Source organism: Cyphomyrmex costatus, unplaced genomic scaffold (genome assembly GCF_001594065.2).
Source record: "Cyphomyrmex costatus isolate MS0001 unplaced genomic scaffold, Ccosl1.0 scaffold4, whole genome shotgun sequence".
Classification (NCBI taxonomy): Eukaryota; Metazoa; Arthropoda; class Insecta; order Hymenoptera; family Formicidae; genus Cyphomyrmex; species Cyphomyrmex costatus.
Window position 1 is genome coordinate 1582941 of NW_017278207.1, and position 25874 is coordinate 1608814.

The 25874-nt window shown below is 31.6% G+C and overlaps 1 protein-coding gene across 1 annotated transcript in view; it reads left to right on the plus strand.

Annotated features, from left to right (window-relative positions):
* The window catches only part of Ih (hyperpolarization activated cyclic nucleotide gated potassium channel Ih), a gene marked incomplete at its 3' end in the record, with an annotated part of 121911 nt that overhangs the window by 94048 nt on the left and 1989 nt on the right, over nucleotides 1-25874 (plus strand). Inside the window, exon 5 of the mRNA XM_018543799.1 lies at nucleotides 25125-25288. Within this exon, the coding sequence (XP_018399301.1) occupies nucleotides 25125-25288 (164 nt within the window). The remainder of the gene's footprint in view (nucleotides 1-25124; nucleotides 25289-25874) is intronic.

Here is a 25874-nt window from a genome sequence, read left to right on the forward strand (position 1 = left end):
TCAATGCATATTCCAAAAACCTTGCAAACATTTTATTTATGTATTATAATGAATCATATAAATAAAATACCAAAAATTAAAAGTAAAATATTTCAGAAATAAATAACGATGAAATTTCAGAAATTATTTGCATGATCATAGGTAAAAAACGATATTTTATGAGTGATATAAAAATTTATCAGAGTAAGAAATAAAATACTTTTTATGATTAAAATTTAAAAAATTAATAAAAATTTTGGGGAAAGGATTGAACTTACTAAATCCCTTTCCTGGATGTGTTTACATCGATTATTACAAATATTATTTTGGTTCGTACAGTATTTATATTTGTATTGGTTACAATGAAAGGATCTCTGTATATATTTTTGCATTTCGCCATTTTCTTCCATGTTTTAATATTAGATTAAAATTATTATTATGTATAAATCTATTAAAAAATTCACATATAATCTACATCCAATCTCTTTTTTTCATTTATAAACCAGAAAATTTTTTAATTATTCAATAATCCGACAGTTATTTTAATGTAGTCGTTATTTCGTGGTTACCTACTCGAGGAGCTGTGTATGGCCACTATCCGGAAATTACCTACACTCTATAAGTATCATTTTGTATTACAGCATGCCATATAATCCAGAGACTACTAACAATACGCCCTCGTCGAGTGTTCGGAGTCTCAAGTGACTCCTATTTTACAACACTATTTAGCGCGAGCTTTCAAAACACCGTGCGTCACGTATCTTAAAATATACTATATAGGTGCTTGAAACAGGAAGTGTCTAAAACGGCTAATCCATCTTGTTCCGGTAGAATTATCGGAAACGGAGCACGATCGCTCTTGCAGATCGGTTTTCCTTCGAGACATCGTAGCTCGCAAATTGCAGATTGATTCACGATTAAGACTAAAATGTAAGCTCAAAGTTCATTAATCTTCTATTATCCCATGCTAAATTTATAGTGATTAATGATAATGATTTACAATAATTTTCAAATATATTTTTCTATTTATTCGACGAAATAACTAATTAGAGTAACAAATTTATTTATTTATATATTTTGTATTGCATATTTTGCTTTATTGCTTTTTCATTATTAGATATCAAAAAAGAATGATATTTTAATTTCTTTTTTAGTTAAATAACATTTTATGATTTTTAACCTCTGTGACCGATTTTCACAATATTTGATTATCTAAAGATTAAAGGTAACCAAAAATTTCATCAATAAAATTCATTTATAAATTTCTTGGTAACCTTTAATCTTTAGATAACCACATATATTGTGTGAAAACGGCCTTATGTTATGTCAATATATAAATCAATCCATTCCTGTGGATAAATTTACAGTTTAAAAATAACAAACGTCCATATTAATGTATATCCTTAGTAAATAATTTAAAAAAAAACTAAATTTAATTGAAGCGCAAATTTAATATAATATATTTTCTTGAGTTAAATTAACTTCATAATTTTTTAATTAAATTAAGGACATTAAGTAGGAATAGTGGCGACCTATTGAAAAAAACTAACTCAAACTGGATACATTTTGACATTATAAAAACAGTGTACAAATACATTTATTGTTAATATATTTATTATTAGTATATTTATTTTATCTTAGAATTTATCAGTATTTTACTTTATTGCTTTCTATATATATATTTATTGATGAATTCTCCTTGGATTTATCAATTTTCGTGAGAATCACACGTGCTCGTCCAACATTCGCAGCTATCTCGACTGCAAGTATGTTTATCACACACGGATTACGAAAATCCGACTAAAGCATAAGACGAAATTGATATCGATTCGATAAATATAAGCAGGCTTCTCTCCCAATATAGTATATCATGCGCGTTCCTCGATATAACGTCAGCTTCGTGGAATTGGCAGAGGACTGTCTACGCATCTGTTAAAACGATAATCGTTGAAGTTCCCGACTCGACTGGGGAATGCAGCTGGTGGTGTGATTAATCATCGTCTAATGCAAACTCCGCGGCTCGCGAATCGTAATTTATCAGTCAGATTATATGTATAGCGTGTTGACACGCACACGGTACTTAATGCAGTTCAATCGAGTCAACCCGCAAACCTGGCTGATACGATCGATTTCCGCCGCCTGGCTGATTCGAACTTGTTTCTCCGGAATCTAATGCGCATATTATACAGACCAGCATATTATACACACTTCTGCATATAGACGCATATAGACGCGTGATTCGAATGACATTCCCGATGCACGTTCTTGATCTGTTGAAGTAGAAACCCTCTAATCAGAGTTAGGCCGGTATTCATAATCGATTCTTATATTCAAGATTGTCTTAAGATATCATGAACTAAGTAAATGATCCACATTAGCATTTTAAGAGACATTATTTACGACGGTCTTATAAGAATGGACTATGAACATTGCCCTCAGTGTTCTTAGAATATAAAGTCCGGAAAATTCGTACCATCTTTTCATTCACGTACATAGATCTCTTAAAATGGCAATACCAATCAAAATGAAGTATATATGTTCAAAGATTTAAAAAAAATTAATAAATAAAACATAAATTCATATACCAGACTCATACATAACTAATGTGATATCGCACATAAATACAATATATGTCACTTTACGGGACTTTGGTTGAGATGTTCAGACTCTGTATTCCAGAAACACGTAATCAGAGTCTGATCACGAGATAGCAACCTGTGATTGGTTCGACATCTTTTGCCAAATTGCTTTTCAAATTGTTAATTAGAGCGATATAGCATATATAATATATATTGCATATCATTTTTCCTCTCGCACTGCAGAACGAGATAAAACATATCTTTTCTCACTCGCACGATTTTGATGAAAAAAGTCGGAATTCTTTGTCCAGACTCTGATTAAAAGGTTTCACGTTGAAACGTCGAAGAATCTGCAGGTTTTTTTTTTTACCGAAGAACAGCAGAGGTGAACTGCATAATAAATATCGCGTTATTATAATGCATTAAGGAAATTTCTTCATTAATGTCGCTAATTCGTCAAGTGACTTAACTCAGAGCAATCAAGTGAAAAATGCGGCCAGCATTGATCGAAATAAAGTACACATTCGCATGAGTTAATTGAATCAGCGATTTCAATGGAAATAATTCTATAAAGATGTAAGAACGATTTATGAATTGTACAAATAAAACATCGGATATAGAAGCTTTCCTTAATAAGAGAGAAAATGAAATAAAAATATACGACAACGCTATTATATATGTTATCTCTTATGAATCAAATGTTTCGTAAAACAAAATTTTTTTTCTATTTTTAAAAGAAAAATAACAAAGTTTCATTATCCTAATTCTAATATATTTGATTATTATCACATACACGTACACACAGACATTTAGTTGTTTAATTACATTTATAGCTCGTAAAAACTTTATTTCGAGTTATAGGACACTTCGTACAGTAATTTGTCATTAGATTGCAGTGTATTCGCAATATATTTACTGTATCATTCTTAATGATCTCTATCTAAAATACAATAAAATGAAATTTTCGTCTCTCTCTGCAAAATTTAGATTCATTTAGTAATTTAGATTTCTTAGATTATAATTTGTATGAGTTGTACCTGAGATAGAGAGCTGAGGAAGCCTACATTATTAAAAAGCCATTCATTCGTTCTCCTTTCTGTTTTTTTTTGTATCGTAATGAAAAAATGGAATCCGGAAGAATCAATTGTCCTCGCTATCAAAAGAATTCTCACACCTCGACTGTAGCTTCCCGATAGCACGAGGCCAACTCTCTCGTATCGAAATTACATTTTACTCCTGATTCCCTGGCCCACTCCTTCAACTGTCGGGAATCGCCTTCGTTGCCAGCAGGTAATCTCAAGGGGTATTCGTATACGCTTGCATATGTATCGACTGTATATACGTGCACCGGTGTCTTGTATATGCGAATAGATATAGGTGGATATACGCCGGTGGCCGAGTATATAAGGAACATCGCACACACATACCTGTGTATCTCCATAGGTTACTCTATATAGGCATCGTTCGAATAGATCGGTATTCGGAGGTCGAAGATGTACACTCGCTTCGATCTCACTGGGCCATGGCCACGACCGTAAGAAATAGTGAACGACGAAAAGATTTTATTAATCGAAGATTAATAGGCTATCTCTCTTTCGTTCAGCTGATTAATCGGATTTACTATAATCAAGTCATACCAGCATGATTACATTTGTTTTCACACGTTCGTAATTGTTATCTGAAGTGGAGCATATGTTGATTAAAATTAAATAACTATTTCAATGCATCTCTTAGAATGAATTACGCCAATATCGGTTTATTAAATTTCTTACTATTGTCTATATCACAATAATGTTTTGTATAAAATAATCAAAATTAAATTAGGTGATTGGAAAAAATATATAATACAAAGTATTATAGAATAAGGGTAAAGAACCAAATATATAGAGCTAATTGTAATCTTTTTGATGCCATTAGGAATAATATTAGCCATTTACATTTGATTAAAATCATTTTCCAAAATTATAACTAAAATAGTATATTTACTCGAAAGATTTACTTGAGTTATGATTAAAACATTTAAAACAAACGTCAACAAAAAAATGTTTTAATCGAGCAAATATAAACAGAATGAAAGCTCTCTCTCTCTCTCTTTTTCTCGTAGAATTTATAAAAATATAATACATATAATCTGAAATTATAATTTCAACTAATCATTAATGCTAATACTCCGTGATTACTATTTGTGATTAGCAATATTAAATTCTACAATTATAATTTACAATTATAATTGTAATTACAAATTATAAAAACACAATTAATGGCTAATATGTAAATGAGCAAAAATATTTTAATTAGAATAATACAATATATTCAAAAATAATTTAAAAATTTATATGGTCCATTTAAAAACGAGCATTATTCGCAATACGTTTCGTTCTCACACAGTCTTCATTAGTTACAATAAAAATTACAAAATTATGAAAAGTTTGCACATAAAAGTTTAACAATATATCTGTACAATCAAAAGGAATTCCTAAAAAGCCAGAATTAAAACATTGAATTACATCTTCTTGCAGTTGTAATGTTTTTTTTTTTTTGCTTAACGCATTTTGAGTCATAACAGGCACAATTTCCAAAATTCAGCTTCTTAGGTAAAACAATTCTTCGATCTCAGGAGAGAATGTGTTTAATCAATAGGTTGTACATGCCATTACAACAAGGAAAACGCATTCGTTGGAGAAAAATAATTATTGGAAATCGTTGAGAGAGTTACATAATTTCATTCATTATTGAAAAAGAAACAGAGCTATAAACATTAACGTCTAAACTAAGTAAGTCACAATGTTAAACTTTAATAATGTTAAAGGAGTTTAACCCTTACTAGTCTAACGTTTTTTCGGCACCTTTAATGGTCTAACGTGGGCCATTCGTGTCTCGGCGTTTTTTAGACATGTTAAAGGGCTTTAAAAAATCTGCAAAAATTCATGGACCTTCATTAATTCTTCAATTTCAAGAAAAAAAAATTTGTATGTCGAAAATAATTATTTTTGTATATAATTTTGTATTAAAAATGGTGGTACCGCGTGTAAAATCACTCGATCACTTAAAAAATCATAACTTCAATCCAAATGAAGCTATCGACATAAATCAAAGTGGAAATTAAAGGTGAAGAGTGTACCTTTTAGGGGACTTGAACGACCCACGTTAGACCATTAAGGGTTAACAATGTGACTCATTCTGCAGTTTAGATGTTAATTTTTATAGCTCTGTTTCTTTTTCAATAATAAATGAAATTAGATATATAATTTGACAATTATCAATTATTATTTTCTCTCCAACTAACGCACTTCTCTTGTCATAATGGCATATACAATTTATTGATTAAACACATTCTCGCCTGAGACCAAAGAATTGTTTTACGTAAGAGGTTGTATTTTAGAAATTATATCTGTTTTTACTCACAGAAAATGCGCGTTGAACGAAAAAAACATGTAACTACAAGGAGATGTAATGTATCATCATTTAAAATCCGATTCCCTACACGCAAAAAAAGGACTTACAATTAGTATATCAGCTAAACATCAGTTACTAGTTCAGACTTTGCTGTTATTACTAAAAGTTGGCTATTATAGATAAAAAACATTTGCGAAATACAACTTTATTAGTTAAAATTAAAAGCGTACTTTAACACAAGTAGCTAAGAAAGTGGCAACTATGCTTCACTATCTTAGTAAGAAAATATCAAAAGACTGAGCCAATATTTTAGTACAAACACGTTAAAGGAAGCTAATAAATTATTTGCTTGTTTATAGTACTTTCAATAACGAGATAATTGTTCCAAGAAAACTTGCACGGTTTATAATTACTAGCATAAAAAGAGACTCTTATTGAGATACCACCGGCAACATTGTTGTGATAAAACTTAATTAATCCGATTTTGTCCCATCGAAGTTGGCAAGGTTAAAGACGACTACTCATAATTAGGAGAGTTGTTATTCAATGAACGATGACGTGTATATGCAAATTTGGATTATCAATATATAGTGCACACATATAGCGTGCTTTAACCAGGTATGTTAATAGCATATACTTTTAATTTTATCATCTAAACTTCTTAATAAACATGTACTAAAACAAGAATGTACTAAATTTTAATAAATTTTTATTTGAATGTAGCTGAATATTTATTAAATGTAAATATATAATATTTGGTACAAACACCATAAATTTAATTTAACTATCGTTTTTTATTTAGTAAATATTTATTTATATCGTAAGTAAATGTTAAGTTATTCAAACAAATATTTATTAAAATTTAACACTTTCTTTCAGAGTAATTAATTATTTCTGAGCGAAAATTTTATGTAATACCCCATTCTTTTTCACAATTTCTTTTAATGAATTTTCTTACTAAATTTCCAACTTCAAATATTTTCTTTGTCATTAAATCCCAAACGTATTAAAATAATTACATACTAAATTGCAATTTTGATAAAACACTAACTCGAGAAACTAATTAATTAAGGTTAAATAAAATTAAATTTCTCTCTAAAAAGATTCCTGTACTTTCTGTAGCTGACATTTGTACACTATTAATAGAACACGCGCTGTCATCTTTTTTAAATCACGAATTAATGGTAATCTATTTGGATAACATAAAAGATAAAGAATCAAGTATTAATTATTACCGTTCAGAGTTGCATGACTTCGAGCTTGATTTCTAATACGAAATCGTGACGTGATGCTGCTTGATCACAAGCATAAAAGCTAAAACTGATCCGCCTCGTAAAATCGTCGTAATGTACGCAGCATTTCAGCCTCCTGAAAGCATCCTATCTGTTATTTTGAAACTCATCTCTCGCCGTTTAGATATCGCCGAACAAACACTTGTAACCCACTTTACATTTGGCGAACGACCGGCGCTGAAACGCGATCTCCCAACTTCCGGTCTTTTCCCGCAGTGTAGGATGCCAGGGACTACCAGGCGAATAGCCGCTTTATTAGCCACGTGAAGATGCAACACGTCCGACAATCGCGAATGAGTTCGTCCAGATCGGAGCTTTTGAGCTATCTTCCTAAACTATACGCAACCGCTTTGTCATTAAACGTGCCATGCTGGCCGTTACAAAATGTATATCATCGTAAAATGCAAACCATAAACCGTAAACCAAGATTTAGTGCAAGGATATAATGCGGAGCGCCACACGACAATACCGACCAGTTTCCCGTAAATATAATTCCGTCAACTTTAAACATAAGAATTTACTAAATGCGCCCAGCGTTTAAACTCAAAAAACACAAATTTTAAATAATTCAGATAATCACAAAAATAATTCCTCGCGTTGACATAATATGAATTAAATGATACAGTAATACATAGTTGGACATAATATTGACAACTAAAGCAACATAGAATGGTACAATATCTGTAATTATGAGAAATAAATTTTTCTCTATATAATCTATAATATTTGAATAACTATGCATTATTATTTATTAATTCGTATAATATATTTGATTTTCTTTCGTTTCCTATAATTATTTATTAAATTATTAATTAAATTATTAATCAATTTAAATTGATGTTACATATTTCTATTTATTCAGGAAAAATATTTTCATGATATTTTCCTTCCATTTACATTTGTATTCAACGAATCTTTGATAAAACACGTAATGTAACTAGAAAAACAAATGTCATCGATGTGTTACATCTGTTATTGAAACGAGGTATCGAATTTTTAACAGAACTCTTGCAAAATAGATCTATTAATATTACCGAAGACAGAGAAAGCTCAGAGAAATAGGTAACAAATGGTTTCCTGCAAGGAAAGAGCTATCTTACTATTGCGGTGTTATCGATTGTTTGCATCAACTGTCGCAAGATACTAGCAGAACCGTTGAAAACAGTGTTTCTGAAGTTTATTATTCGCATACATATTCACGAAATCTCATTATTTGCACGTACTATGTACTAGCAAGAATCGTGACGTAACGAATTTTATGTATGTCGGAGCTAGACGGCTTCGCTCGTTAACCACGAGAGAAATGGAATATTTGATTTACGGCAATATTTCACGTTTATGGGGTAAATTGATAACACGATGTGGGATAGTGGCATTAAATTTAATAGACAATTAATGATTTTAATGCGCAATGATTTCGGCGCAATTTTGAATGTAATTCTCTTTATAGCTTTTTATTAGAAAGTAGCAATCTTAATAAATTTGTACCTAAATTTTATCAGATATTATAATAAAAGAATTAATTTTCATAGGACCATGATTCCCGCTCGGAGTCATCTTTTTTTAAAAATTATAGCAAAATGTTATATAACATTTTAATAATTCCGGAGATAATTAATCACAATTTTGATATTTCAAAAATATGTTTTAATTTCTAAATATAAAAACATAAATTCCATTAGATACATATTATTCTTTATTTTTGTGTTAATATAATGTTAAATAAGACATTTTTATGAATTATACATTTAAATAATACTCTTTCAATGTTATAATTTAAATAATAATTTAATATTCTATCTTTTCATATTTGATCTCTCAAAACAATTTCGCTTATGGCGCACCAAAGACCTCTCCTTGACTTTCTGGATCCACACTAATAGAGTATACGTATATAACGTGTTGCATTACTCGATTTGTTGGTATTCAAACAATTATTGTGAACGATTATTTATTCATATAGCGACACTGGCCGTGCTAATTATTCACGTCAGAAGTTCTTTCCACTGAATCAACCTCCGCGTCAGTGACGTAGATTATTTCATTCATGAGAGCAGTGTAAAAAGCAGCGCAATGCAGCCATTTGCGATGGCTTCCGCCTCCGCGAACAAAACGAAGCTGCGCTTTTTGCGGCCATTCAATTAAGCGCCCTACGTTTGCACACTTTATTGCTTGCACGTGCGAAAAGGAAAGACAGAGAAAGAAAGATAACCCGTGTGCGCGTTCGATCAGAACGAATTTAACCGGCGGCGCAATTAAGATGACTTAATTAATTAACTCTCTATTTCTGCATTAACTCCCCGAATGTGAAACCACTACGACCGTGACCTACGCCCACCGCGAAATGTGAATTCATCTCCGTCTCTTTCATATAAATGGCTTAATCTGCTGACAGGACGATACATTTTTCATGTATAATTAATTTCTGTTTCATCTAAATCGGGAGACTGTACGTCTTCATAATGACATTAGAATCTAATATGCAAAATCTAATTTGGTCCCAGAGCAGTTCCAGCATACGAGGATGATGGTGCATTTTTATTTACCGTATTCCCCGCATCGCATACAAAATACGCGTAAAAAAAAAAACGCTAGCGTGTAAGTTTTAAATAAAATATTCGAATTTGCATAATTCCTCAATTTCATAAATACATTAACATAAAAACTATTACCCTGTCGCTTATGGCATTGAGCAATGATCGAGCTATTATCCACTTTTTCCTGCAACTTTTTATACATTATTCTCCGATCGTGTCTTTGCAATCTATACTTTTTTATCTTACATGCATGTTTTGGCAAGAGAAATTTATGTTTCACAATATAAATTAATGAATCTACTCTTCTTATACCTTCGAAACGGTTACAAAGATAGTAATTTTAATTCGCTTATTAAACGTGACACGAATAAGACTTAAATGGTAAATAAAGTGGGCCAAGGTGTCCGAGGTGTCCCGTTAATGAACGCAACGTGATACGTTTGATCGACTGCGCTCTATAACGCGACTCAATCAATTATTCTCAAGTAGCGTTGATCAACTGGTTCTACTTGTCGAGTGCTTCAAGCATGAAACAGCGATACAAACGCTTTTACAATCACTATCGCCGCAAATGTCTGAAATAAAATAAAAATGTTCAAAAGGTAATTTTTAGAAAAATATATAATTGTCTAAAATTGATTAATTAGTAAATATATTAAATAATTTACGCAGAATAAATGTCGACGATTCTTAACGTTTCCGCGTTTTTCCAATTTATATAATATTCGCGTTTTTGACATACGCCATTCGTGATACACCTACACGGTGATTCCATGGAGGAGTCATAAAATTAATATGACGATGCGGCGAAGATACTTGATGTGAGTAATTAAAGAGCCCATTTGCCCGAAAATATCAAAGATTATCTCTACGGCGCGGTTGCACAGGGGATCCGCATGCACACACATCCTCAGAGAGTAGCACATAAATTATTAATATCCTAGTTACGGCTAAGCGTGCGTTAGCGGCAATTTCGTAGCGTATTCTGGTCCACATGATCCGATATCTAAATGCGTCACAGAAATAGCTGTGATAACTCCCGTCGGTGCAGCGTTAACGTTTCGTGGGACGACAGCTTGCGAATAAACCTCGCAATTCGACAGAAAGCCGCGCAATGGATCAAAGTTACTTAAATATAGAAACAGTGTCGAATGTGCATTTACTTCATCAGAGAAAAGGAATCGTGTGTAAATAAGCAAACTGGAATTATCTCCGATCCTATCGCATGCAAACCGCGGGAGTCTACGGCATAGTACACTTTATTCACTGTTCGAAGCTCCTTATTCTTGAAACACTTGAAAGTACTTGCAACGAAATATCCAATCAAGTCTAATTTCAAAACACTGAAAGGCTAAATTACATTCGTTTATTTTCAATAAGCGACAATACATATATGGAGCAATAAATGAATTCCTCATATTTTTTTTTTTTTCAAATAAGGAATATTTTAATAAAACATGATTTTTTTTCCAAAATTTCAAAAATCATTCAAATTATTTTAAAATATATGGACGAAGTTTCATCAAAATATTCCGAGTGATTTTTGAAGTTTTCGGAAAAAATGAAATTTTTCCTTCAACTTTGATATTCTATATCAGACTATATAAAGATTTCGTCTTTAATTTGTGTGAGAAATAATCCTTAAAACCTTTAAAAAATTAGTATTTACTCTATAAAAGAGATTTCGGGACTTTCAAGCCTATAATAACGCTTAGCTAAAACCGCGCGCACGCGTCAGGTCTATAAAATGTATGATCGTAATTCTGATTATGTCAGCATCCTCTGTCGAACAATGGGCGACCCCGCAGTATTGTTCAGTACGCCTGTATGCACAAAGTGTACGGGCGAACCATTTCATGGTGATTCTTACTAATCAATGTAATCAGACGCAAGCGTATATAGCAAGTTCGTATGCAGCAAGTTTTCGCCATTCATATGCCATAATCTTTCGAAAATCTGATACGGCTATGAAGAATTCTTCCATAGTTTTCTCCGTATATAGGTATATATTTGTACCTTCAATGGTATTATATTCTTTAAAATGATATTTTTTCTTGAATAAAGATTGTAGATAACGAATTGTTATATTTGATGCAATATGCAACAATCTTTATTGACGTCATACATCACTAAAAAGTTCTTATTTCTTGAAAATAATTTAAGCGTTTAATTAATTCTAGTTCTAATTTCCTAGAAGATATATCATAAATAAAAAAAAATGACAGTGGTATCACACTATAGTCGATGAATTATTAGTTGTCCTTATATAGATCATATCGATGTATTTGCGTATTTTGCGGTAGCGAGACCTTGTCTAATCTGCGGATATATCCCTACTTTAATGCAATAGACTTATAAAAAGAAAATGACAATTTATTTCGACGTAGTAAAAGAATACGTTGATCCGATCTATGTCGGAAATTGTATAAATTCACAAGAAATATTATTAGGCATAAAGAATCGCCTTGACTGAATACGATATTTCTCATTCATGTGTATATATTTAAATATTTGTCAATCTATTATCAATACTATTTTTTTTTAATTACCAATTTTAATATTTATTTAAATTAATTATCTGTTTTTATTTATAAATATTTTTAATATGTTCAATTTAATTTATTTTACTTTATTTAACATATATATATATATATATATACATTTAATATATTTGGGATTTATTGTTAATTTTAATTTGTTAATATATTTGTGTTTAATATATTTATTTTTATTTAATTCTACAGACTCTTATACGAATTAAATTAAGAATTAAATTAAAACTTTAACATTTTTTAGTGTGATCAGTTAAAACCTGGTAGAGTACGTGACTTATTATGAATTAATCGTAATATATCTTACAATGTTTTTATAAAAGGAAAATACTGACGTCAAGTAAATCTCTGGTTTTCCTGCGGTTTTTACGCGTCTCGAATACAAATAACAAAATGGAGTGATACAAAGCTTGCAACCTAAGATATGGAAATCGGCCAAGTATAGTTTTATATTTGGTGTGTCGCTTGAAGTGGAATTATCGTATGGAAGATTCGACGAAGCGAACAAAATAGTTATCGCAACTACCACCTGTTTGTTGAAGCTTATCAAGTAATGCGTTTCCAAGCCAAGTATATATACAATATCACAATATAACTTCGCAATACAAAAAGAAACATCATTCTACTGAAGAGGCTTTTTCAAACAGTTTGGGAATAATTCCAATACTCTCGAATAAGCTATAAACACTATTATATTAATTCTCAAAACTTAAATTAATAACTGTCTCTATTACTGTATCCCTATTATGCACTTTTGTATTTAAATAAGCTATAAAAAAAAACTAGCACAAATAAATAAAAAAAAGTTCTTTTTTTATTAAATTAAATTATTAATGTATACGATATCAAAGATAATATTTTATTTTTAAACTACTAAATTATTTTGAACAGTTCACTCCTTGCCCTGATAAAGTGAACAGTAAGATTCGTGAAACGTTTATATAATATTAACTTAAACACAATTCTTTTACATTTATTATCTGTTTTAGTGACTATATATGTAAAATGCGGATAGGCACACAAATTGGAGAACTCACTGATATAATATCCAAGAACAAAAAAAAACATATTTTTTATTTTTATCATAAAGTATTAACATTTTTTAGATTAAAGAAATATTATAAGAAAGAGAAATACCTAATTGAAAAACCGATAGTGATTTTAAACAGATAAAATTAAAGCTACAATATTTAATGATTATTTCAACCAAATTAGCTTAAAGGCACACTAATAGAGACAGTTACCTTATTTTGTAGCTTTCCTAATTGAGAAATATGACTAGATAAAGATATAAGTTGTTCGCATTAACCTTTACAATGGAAGTGCCATTACAGTGGCACTGTTCTATTTTTCATATTATAATTTTCTTGCTCTTATCATTAATACTCGTTCAGCTGGATTTTTAATATTAAAATTAAGATGGATACACCAGTAAACATGTATATTTGCAAAAAAAACTTATGTGTGCCTCTTCTTTATATACTATAATAAATTTTATTCACACTTGTGTATTGTAATATACGTGTTTTATTTGATTCTTTGTACATACTTTTTGTTCTTATTTTTTTACATCAAAAACATCTTAATAGATATCACAAAAATTTATTTTTTCGATTGACAAGCCATCATATTATATATCTGACGACTTGAAAATTTATTTTAAATTTCGAATCTCCGATATTAAATTTGAATTTAGTAAACCTTTTAGAAAGAAAAATTCTTTGTAACAAATCTTTAGAAGCTGAAACGGTACATATTTTGAAGCAAGAAATGTAATAATAAAACTTACTTAAGAAAAAACTGTAAGATATGAAAAATAAACTCATTCGTCCTCTAAAGATTAGATAATAACACTTCCAATTTAATATTCTCATGTATAACCATAATTTGATAAACTAGTCTTATATGTATAATGGAATTCTCTTCATTTAATCAAGAAATTAACTAACTCTTTAAAAAAGGGATTGACTTTTAATTCCTTAGCTGTTCTAATATTTTCCCAAGAGTGACAATGCTGATATTATCTTTAGTCTACTCATTTTCTTCGGTTGAATCAATTTCAAACTTCATCCCCGAAAACCTGTTTGCTCGGAGAATGAGAACACGGCATACAGATCCATCAATGTCAGAAGAACTAATACGCCGGAACAATGTGTGATTAACTTCTAGAATGTCGCGTATCGTATTGTTTCCGTTATTCTGCTTCGCGCAGTCTGCTTCGCTAATTACAGTAAGCAATAATGAAGCACATCTTCCGGTGCGGAGTGATACAAAGCTTATTATCACGCCGCTCGTTCTATTCTACAAACGACGTATCCGTGAGTAACGAGATTTTTGTGAGCGCGCGGCGCGAATGCACGCTATTTTCACAGATATACTGCATTATGCATTTCCAATCAACAAACACGCGGCGTCGCGCATTTATGTGTAGCGGCACTGCAGTAAATAATTCTCCCAGATACACTAGCGAGCGAGAAAACGTGTTCTACACGATTTTCCCGCTTTTATTGCAACATACGAGAAATGTCTCCGCGTCGTAAATGGAGAAGAATGGATTGAAGCGATGGATGGAAAAAGGAGACATCTTGTCTCGGGAGAAAAAAGCGTATTTAACGTTTATTTTACAAAATATGTAGCGGTAATTCTACACGTTTTAACATTGAATGAGACTGTTATGTATCCTAAAAAGTAAAAAACGACAAGTTTAAATGTACTTTTTTCCCCAAGGCGACGTTTTTATTTATAAATCATCTTCAATTCTCAGTTCCGCGACATAATTAGATACTATAATTAATGTTTCAATCTTAAACGCATAAAATATCGATATGATGAAATTTTTGTTTTAAAGTGTAATTTTAGTTCATTTATTCATTGGCATTCAAGATACTTATTATATGGCTCGCATGGAATGTTTCAATTGTAATATCTCCACAAATCAACCTTTTGTTTGAGTCCAATGAGTAACAAAATATGCTGACGACTACGATTGTTCATTCGGAAATCGATGGGACCTATTTCATAGATAATATTGAAGTTTCAGTTTAACTCCTTTTGGTATGCGATAGCAAGGAGTTAAACCACATGTTGAAACGCCTCTCGAAATAGGACATAATGCGAGATATTGTCGTTATCGATATTAACCGAAATCCTGCGGATCCTATCTCAAACAGTTGTGCCTATATATCGCATATCGCATTACACATTGTAGTTGAAATTCTCGGCGCTTCATATAGATCCACACTGAGAAATCCTACTTGATTGAATGAAACAAAATTTAATCCAATAAAATTTATTGTTTAGATATTGACGAACTAATCCTTTGATTAAAGTGATAAAATAAAATAAAAAAATTTAATTATAGAACAAAAATTTTTTCAACAAACAAAATTGTTAATTATATGCACATAAAACTAAATTTTCGGTTGGTTTCTTATTTGAATTTTATTTTATTCGCTAAACTAAACTTGTACGTTAATATTACTAAATATTTTTATTAATTTTGTATCTAACTAGTCAATTAAAGTGTAAGGAAACCGAATTCACACTTCTGCAGTTGACTTGGCCAACGTTAACAGTCCTAAGGGAGATTTGAAAGAGCTCACTTTAACATAAGAGAGATGTCCACTCGACACTGCCAAGTTTTATGCGAGTATTATATAATATAGCCGCGTATATCCTCTTTACGGTAAAATGATTAGCCGTGTGTCTCACCAGCAGCGATGTCCCGTACTGCGACTTAACACACTCAACAATAGATATAATTATTTGAGAGATAATGCGTTTGTCACCGTTATTGTTTTTTTCTTTTTAAACATTTTATTGAAACAAACAAATCATGCACAAAAAAATTTGATTATTGCAATATTTTATTTGTTTCCAATAACATAACTTTTGTTAATATAAACATATAAATTTAATCAACAAAGTCACGTTCAATCAAAAAGAATTTTGTTTAACTCAATTAAATGGATTTCTCAGTACACGTCAGTTTCGATAAATATTAACTTTTGGATTATTGATTTGACTATTTGAATAAAATCACAAAAAATATATTTTTTTGTACATACAAATTTTAATTATAAAATTTAATGAAAGATTCATAAATTAAAATTGTGTATTAACAGAAAAGTAACTTTACTATTAATTCTCATCAGTTCTATATATTCAGTATTAAAGAGAGATGTCTGTCGATTAATTGTTTCTACATCTAATAAAATTTTTTTTATTTCAGTAGAGAATTCTACAATTATGCCCTGTATGTTGTAATTTTATGATAAACATGATAATTATCCAATAATATTATATATTCATCAAACGTATACTTAATAAAATTCTGTAACATTCATATTTAAATCAGATCGTATAAGAGAAATATGAAAGAAATGAAAATAATAAAACAATGAAGTCATTTTGTACCAGTTAAAAATTGCTTTATGGTGAAGCAAAAACTTCGCGTTGTTAGCGAAGTCGTGCTTTTCTTAGAGTTCATAAATACTTCTCCACTGTCCATTTTTGCAGAGAGTAAATCTGTGAAATACCTGTGGCTTCCCCGAATTTTCGCGTGCATTCGCGATTGTCTGATATACTTCCGTACATCTAGTCGAAATCCTTGGCGTTATTTCAAGCGAAATGTCATACCTTAAAATGGCATTCCTCGCAACGAGACTAGAGCGCGTATAAATGGCACGAATACGTATATGTACGCATATCTATGTATATGCGGAAAATCGTTGAAATTCTCGGTTCCAAGCTCGATGTAATCCTATTAGAGTGTTGCACAGCTACGAAATTCGTCGTTCAAACGTGACACGTGATACGTATAAGTTAAGGCAAACTCCTAATCCTCAAGCGCAGTAAATACGCGCGGTAAGGCGTTCCTTGGACGGCACACTTACCGTGCAAGGAACAGAAATGAGTAATCCTCTCCAATATTCATGACGCTGAAACGTTTTCCATACGTTCTTAAAATATGTAAGGCTATAGGCAGAAATACACGGTTATAACTAAAATTGGTCATCTCGGTAAACAAAGTCTCTATAAATTCGCTCAAATCCAATTTCCGTGCTGTAGAAATAAAATACTGTATCTTATAATAATCGTCTCACGAATAAATATAGATAGATCACAAATGAGCAGTACTTTATGCAACGTACAGGGTGTGTTTCATAATTTCGGTAAAAATTAAAATTAAAGATCTTTCATGCTACCTCATCCGCTCGAAATAAATGTTTTCCGTCCTGACATTATGTCTCGCGACTTCAAAAAGATCATTATCTCTCAGATACATCTTTTGCAAACTTGTTCCAATAGATTTAATTAAGTGTGGCTGTCACTATGATTTTAGATCACTAATGTTGACGCTCTTTTTTACTGACTTTAATTAAGACGAGGTACATTATTACATTTATATATCTTTGCTTGCGTAGATGCAGAATTAATTTACTAACAGCTACTTTTAGATATTGTTATTTCAACGAATTCTTTTTTACTGACTTTAATTAAGACGAGGTACATTATTACATTTATATATCTTTTGCTTGCGTAGATGCAGAATTAATTTACTAACAGCTACTTTTAGATATTGTTATTTCAACGACGAAATTGATCAAAGTTAGGTTGCTTTATCATTAAGAGAAGATTTCACCATAGGATTTCAATTATTAATTTCTGACTATTAATTATAATAGTTCTGATTATTAATTAGTTTTATACATGTAGAGCCTTATGGTTACCTTATTTTTAAAATTAAAGAATTAAAAATCTTTATAATGTTCATATATTTTGTAACTTATGTCACATCTTCGATAGTATCTATTTCCCATGCAAAGTAAATGTTAGTCACACATACTTCGACCAGCGCTGGCATAAATCATTTTTATATCGAAACCAATAGTATTGGAACCTGAGGAATTGTAGCTGCTTCCAATAAGTTCCAATCCTTATTCAAAAAAGTGACACACGACACATTTTTAGTCATGTCGACTTAAACGACGCGAGTATATGCGATCACAAATCATCCATCCTCCTAACGCGGCAATTCTCCGACGTGTCGCATTTTTTCATAAGAGAAGGCTAAAGAGGCTACAACGGACGGGAAAGGTCAAGAAAGTCTCCGAGCGACTCAATGTACGGCGGAAAAGTTTTGATGTACGGCGCTGTTATACTACGAATCGTCTAAAGCAAATTAAGATTAATGCGGTCAGCCTTTCTCGCAGGTAGAATAGCTGGAAGTATCCAGGAAGAGAAACTGGGACGATAACATATTCGCCTTTCGGTGAAGGGTTGAAGCGCGTGGGAGACCGTATTTCATCGATATCGTACCCAACACCGTTTCGCCGAGTTCCGTGGAGATGAAAATGTGTAGGCGTAGTTTCGCACTTCCGCTTCCATGTATTGCGTTCTTTTTATGATCGGCAAATTTATAGCTGGGCAATTTCGGGACGTCGGTAAAAACAACGTGTCCCTGTCAACCGTTAAATACCTCGAGAAAAGATATAACAACAGAGAAAGATTGTGCTTACGTAATTTATGTAAAGGAACACTTTTAATAGTTATCGCGAGAAAGCGTCTTCGTATAGTAATACGAACAGGGTGCCAAGTATAATAATCATAATGCGACGAAGCAAAATTTATTAGCCGTTAATGTAACTTTCCGTTGCGGAGCAGCGAGGCCATATGCAACCCGAGAAAAAGTACCCCTGAAAGACGAGAACGTGGTAAATTGTCTCGAATTCAGGGAACCTCGGCCACCACCCACACGCTCGTACGCTCGTTAAAGCGGATCCTCCGAAAAAGCGGCATAAATCTGATCCCGGGGCACGGTTATCGCCAAGGTGTAATCTCACAGGCGCTTCTAGGTCACTGTCTGACGTTACATGTATGTGGAAAAAGTTTGTCCGATACAAAAACCAGCGGGAAGTCTGCCTGGTCGGGCGGCATAATTCTTCACGCGTCGTTAATTCATTTCATCTCGCGATTATATTTACGTTAATACGAAAGAACCACGATGTCTCGTCTTTTTATTATTACGCTCGTTTTTCGACCTACTCGGAATTCGATTAGTATAAAGTCGCAATTTTTCTAAACATATATAATTAATATTTTCAAAATTCCGCAAGAATCGCGTTCATTATAAATTCAAAGTAAAGTTCATGCTGAATTAAATTAAAATTATATATCCGGGGGACGACCGATAGAAGCTAATTATCTATTCCATCTCTCCGCCGCATTTCAGCAAAAATGAAGCATTGTTTCCGGAAGGCGCGGTTAAATCGAAATGATATTCCATACAAACGGGACATGGAACGGATATAAACGCCCACTTGCGCCGAATACATTTTGTCGATCTATATGCCAGTTGGCCAATATCCACGAATTTGTACATGCGTCTTTTTTCTATTCCACAAATCGACTGATCGCTTCATTTGATATATGACCCACATAGCAAAAGCATCGTAATTTTAATTACAGCGTAAAATATTTCGGAATATATTACAGATATTGCATACAACACATGTGACGTTTATTGCCTCGTTACAATTATGTCGATTACGAGAATATTAATTACGCTTAAATAAGCCGTCTGAAAATTCTATGAGTCACTTCTCCGTCTCATAAATATCGCTAATTACCTGAATATAAAATATTAACGGACCATTAAGAAATATTTCAATATAAATTCTGACAATATGTTCGCTCTTTACAACTGTCGCTATTGTAGCAATATATAGTTTTATCAAACAGAAAGCGATAAGTAAAATTCTTTCCAATTGAGGGCACTTCGTCTTCAACATTGTGATATTGTATCGATACAGAAGGCGAACTAGCATAATGCGAATTCCCAAGGTGAACACGTTTTTCGTGGAAATATTTCCGCATAAGCATAACTCATTAGGAGAAACATGAGCCGCGAATTGAAACGAATGACACATCATAGAAAGAATTGTTTGACCTATAGCCGTATTGGGAGCGATCGCCCATCAATCTTCTTCCCATTTCCAATATTGCTGAATTAATTTCGCGCACAGTCAGCCGCTACAGTTTATTATATGCTATGAAAACATTCCATTTCATTCGGTTTTAGTATTTTGACTCTTCTTTAGAACATCAAAATGTATATCTCTTCTATTTTTTTGTAATTTATATTTCTCTTTTCCCCACATTTTTTTTCAAAATTATTTATAATATCATAATTCAACATATTTATTATATGTATATTTGAAATTATATTTTTATATAAGATATCTATTGAAATTGAATTATAAACAGCTCAAATAAATTAACAAATTAAAATTAACAATAAACCTCCCCGGTCAAGAATAAATTGAGCAATAATGGTTGTTAAATATATCTATAAATTTATTATAATGATAACATTAATATACGGTACGTTTCGACTTCACAGAGTCCTCATCAACCGTAAAAAATTAAGGGGTTTTTTTACGGCTGATGAGGACTCTGTGAAGTCGAAACGTACCGTATATTAATGTTATCATTATAATAAATTTATAGATATATTTAACAACCATTATTGCTCAATTTATTCTTGACCGGGGAGGTTTATTGTTAATTTTAAGATATCTATATTATACATACTTGTGTAATATTTTATATTATTTTATAATATATAAAACATACACAAGACATTTTTTGATAAATACTTAGTTTGATGAAACATTAATTCAATTAATTTCTCTCTCTTTTTGTCATTGTTTTAATTTTCTCTTTTATAAAAATCAATATAAATTAAGTTCTGCCGACTTGTATTCAAGTTTATCCGCGACATCAAGTAAGAAGTGATTAAACTCTTAAATATCGTCAACGCACATTTATAAGCATTATCTAATTAATTAATTAGAACTAATGTTCGAGTCCGGTATTTCAATGCGGTTTACCAGCATAAACTCCAGTTAAAATGGAATATAGTCTCGCCTTATCGCCCGCATGTCCGCATAATTTAATTAAATGCAGCAGAGACAGATACTAATGGCATGCACAGGGATTATCCACAAACTTTCTTTGGAACGCGTCGCTTTGTGACGGGGGATAAATTCGAGTGCGGCAAGCAGGTGATTTGTATTCGACGCGAATGAAACGCTTCCGGTATCGTTACGCATCGTTGTTGGTGACGGTAAATGGCGTGCAATATCACAGTAGTATGCATACGAGACTAAATAAAATTGCCGTGGCAGAGAATGCTATCGAAGAACACCAGGCACGGAATACTCACGAGTATTGCTTCCTTCCGCAAAGTATTTCAACGACATGTGCTCCGGCAGGATGCACTCGCGTGCAGCATCCAAGCTAGAACACGCAGAAGCTTGAACTACGTGCGTGTTCTCTCATAATCTGCACGATGTAGAAATAAAAGAACAAAGATGGAATCGGGAGAAAGAGCGAGAAAAATGTGCTATTTACATATACATATGCAATATTATATTCTGAAATAAAATCTCTTTGAACATGCAGTAATACGTTCACGATTGACCTATATAAACACGTGTCATAACTGTAATATTTAATATTATATACTAAAGGTGAAGGTAAAAAAAAGAAAAAATAAAACTCGAAATAATGTAATTCGTAAAACAATTTGTGAAACAAAATCTATTGGAACGTGAAGATAAATTTTGGTACGAATGTATTAGTACGAATGCGATTTTTAAAATTCTTTTGTAGAGATATGTATACAGTTTAAACGACCAGAATAAATCAAATTTTTTAATTGAGGAAAAGAAAAAGGAAGACAGAGAGCGCGGTGTATCAGCGGGATGTTGGAGATTTCAGGTAGGTATATATAGTGACATACGGGCGCATTTATTGTCTGAACGCAACATTGTTATTACTCCGAAAAGTGGGCCAATGTTGCTCGGATTAAAATCGAACTGATTAAAGTCGAGCTCTCAGAAATTGAGTTTCATGATCCACTGACGGAAGCTTTACACTTTAATAAAGATTCTCTGCAAGTACATTATTTTCTTCATCATAACGCTGACGTATTATGTCGTCGTAAGATGCGTATACTTTGCAAACTACGGGAACGAGAGCTTAGTTACTGCCTTACAGTTTTATAGATCAATCCCTTTACTACCCCTTGACTTCCCCAGCACTTTGGTTGCAACAATGGCGTCGTAAGCCACAAAAGTTAATAAAATTAATTCATTTTACAAGAATATAAATTGAAACGGTGGCTAAGACAAGAATACACGAGCACTCAAAGGCTTAACATCGAGAAACGTATTTTGAAAAAAATTCAAAGTTTCTAATTTATCGTTTTTATAAAATGTATATAAGATAGGTAAATTATACGCTCCATTAGCAGGTAATGCTTGTAATTACGTCCAAGATCTATTTAAACAAGAAGTTCCAGAAAAATGACGATAGATAATTTGAAAATCTTAAACCTTGCATAATTACACTCAACTTCTGGCCATTGTTTTTAGAAGAATGGGAGTTGAGAAGATGCATTGCGCTCATCCTCTCTGTGTATGTATGTATAACGGCTTAATTATATTACAGTACCAATTTGCTGAAAAAAGAGAAGGAAATAATTTAATTATTCGGTTTGGAGAATAGCAATTTGTACCATAATGCATTCTCATGTTAGGATAAATGCTGTAGGAGTGGTGGACCGCAATATGTATTATTTGTGTGCATCTTATAAAACATTAATCGTCATTAATATATATATATATAAATCGTGATAATGTAATTTTCAAACTAAATTGTTGGATTTGCGAAGTTTACAATATAAAACATCAAGTGACAATTGAAAACACTTTTCAAAATTTTCTATAATCCTATTTTGTGATAAAACAAAAATCTATAAATATTTATTAATAATTCCAAAATATCTTCTGCACATATACAATATATATTATTTCTCTGTAAATACAACTAGATTCCTGACATACAGAGAAATTATCCTACGATAAATATTCCTTAACATTATTGCATTTCTGAATAAACAATGGATTAAATATACGTCAAAGAAAACAATATCACCGTATTAAATTAAAGAGATTATTCAGCATAATAATTAGTTCATAAAGGAATATACGCAGCCATAAATATCAAAGAGTAATTAGACTTATACTCATCCATATGCATGATTTCACCGTCGTCATATTGTGGAACTTTATATTATCCACCGTTCCCGTTAGACCGCAGAAAAGTTGAAATGTTTTACATCGAAATGGACTACCGGTGTGTAACTTCGACGCATCACATATCTGATTGAAAATTCCAAAGTTGCAAAATTAGCGCTACGAGTTTGTTCATTAAACATTACAATTTGCGGCACAGATGACTAAGTTACCAATGTCCATCGAAAGTGTCCACCTCGCAGACTCATTGGTCCTTACATTCATCGTACATTCGGAACTAACTAAAAACGCATATAGTATTATGATAAAAAATAATCTCATCATAAGTTTCGCGCGTGATTCAGTTTCAATCTCTATTTGAAAGTGTGATTAATTATACATTCGTATTTTCGTAATTGATTCAATCTAATTCGCATTTCGATAACTCCAATTCGACGAATTATTGTTTCAAGACAAAAATTTAAATAAAACTTAAATTTTTATTTATCTTAAATTCTTATATAGATGAAATCTTATTTTGATAATTAAAATATAATTTTCTCGTCTTATGATTGCCTGTAACAAGTTTTGTATTGTAATTAGATAATATTATATATTCATATCTCATTATATCAATTGTATATTTATACGTATAATTATATATTATTAATCAGGTAAATCATTAGGTAAATCAACGATTCAGTTGTAACCTCACCTTCTCTGCGTGCTTGAGTGCTTATTACTTGTAATATATAGTTACTACTTTTTGCATGTTGTTTATTAACATTTAATAAAGCTGTTATTATTGTTGTTATTATTATTATTATTATTATTTATTGAATTTGTATCGCATCAATCGGAGCTGTACATTTTTGTTAAATATTGAATACACAAATGTTGTAATAATTTTTGGACCATCAATAATTTCTACAATCGACTACTTCTCTTTAAAAGCACAAAGCACGGAAAAGTTTATTCTGCACTCCTACCTAATCTTCCCGAGAGAAATCGCCCCGTTTCTTTCATCGCTATAAATCTCCCCCGCGAAATGGTGAAAAATTACCCTCATTCTTATTCACGAGAACCACTTTGCAGACTAATGATTCCGTAACCGGTTAGGCGGATCAAAAATGTGAAATAAACTTGTGTACTGGTAGGTGCAATAAAATGTAAATTCGTACGACTATTTGCAACCAGCATTCCTAACGTGTTGTCTATCTCGTTTCTTTATGAAGTTAACCCCAATTTCTAAATCGAAGTCTCGTAATATTAATGTAATAATAAATCATTTATTCTATGAGTTAAATGATACGCACACAAATATTCTTTGTTAATTAAATAATTTAACTGCATAAAATTGCATGTTTTACAAAGAATGGATAGATGAAAAACAGAATAATAAACTACTCTTTAGTAAAATTATTTAAAAAATATATATTCTACATAAAGATACGTATGTATACAATAAGATTTTATGATATCTGACTTTAAAGATTTACAGTTGAGATAAGAGTCGAATTTGATTCTGAAAGTTATTTTAACCGAGATAACCAAATCCCTACATTTTCCATTGGCTCAAGATGTCTAAAATTGAGAATATAAAACGATTATTATGTGTGAATAAAGTTAAACAGTAGTATCCGCTGCATGATATTAATTGTAATTTTACAGATTTGTTTTAATGTGTCAATTTTTCTTATTTCAGATTCTATTGGGACCTCTGCATGCTCCTCCTACTGGTAGCTAATCTGATAATTCTGCCAGTCGCCATTAGTTTTTTCAATGACGACCTAAGCACTAGATGGATAGCCTTCAACTGCCTTTCCGACACGATATTCCTTATAGACATCGTCGTCAACTTCAGGACGGGTGAGTGTCATTCGATCGATCAATTTGCTTGTTATTAATTCCCCATTATAATAAATTCTCGTTTCTTAATTGGAATCCGTGATAAAAGACTTTAAATTTGCAAACATGTACCGTTGAGAAATCCAGTTCTAATCTCTCATATCAACAGAATTTGTGCAAGAACATCTGCGTTGTTGCAGTAATAGCTAACGATATTAGTAACGTCTTTTGAAACTTTCATGTAATACCATTAGGTGTTGCTTATTCCATAGTATCTTCGCGAACATGCAAAATTCCATTTGACATTGTGCTTTGCATCGTTTCCTCGCAATAATCGACGTAAATTATGATATGTTGATAGCGTCTACGTACATCAAAATATTTTGCAAAAACTCTTCTTTTATACTACATACACATAATAAAACTTCTCAAGATTCAATACAAAGACATATTTAAAAATTGAAGCTCAAGTAAAAAATATTTAAAGAAATACATCAATCAGAATTTTCTCATCACACAAAAATTCTTTTAAGATTATTTTTCAATACTTTGACTTGTATGTGCATTTAGAAATGCAAATTTTGAAAATTGCAAATTTCAATGTCAA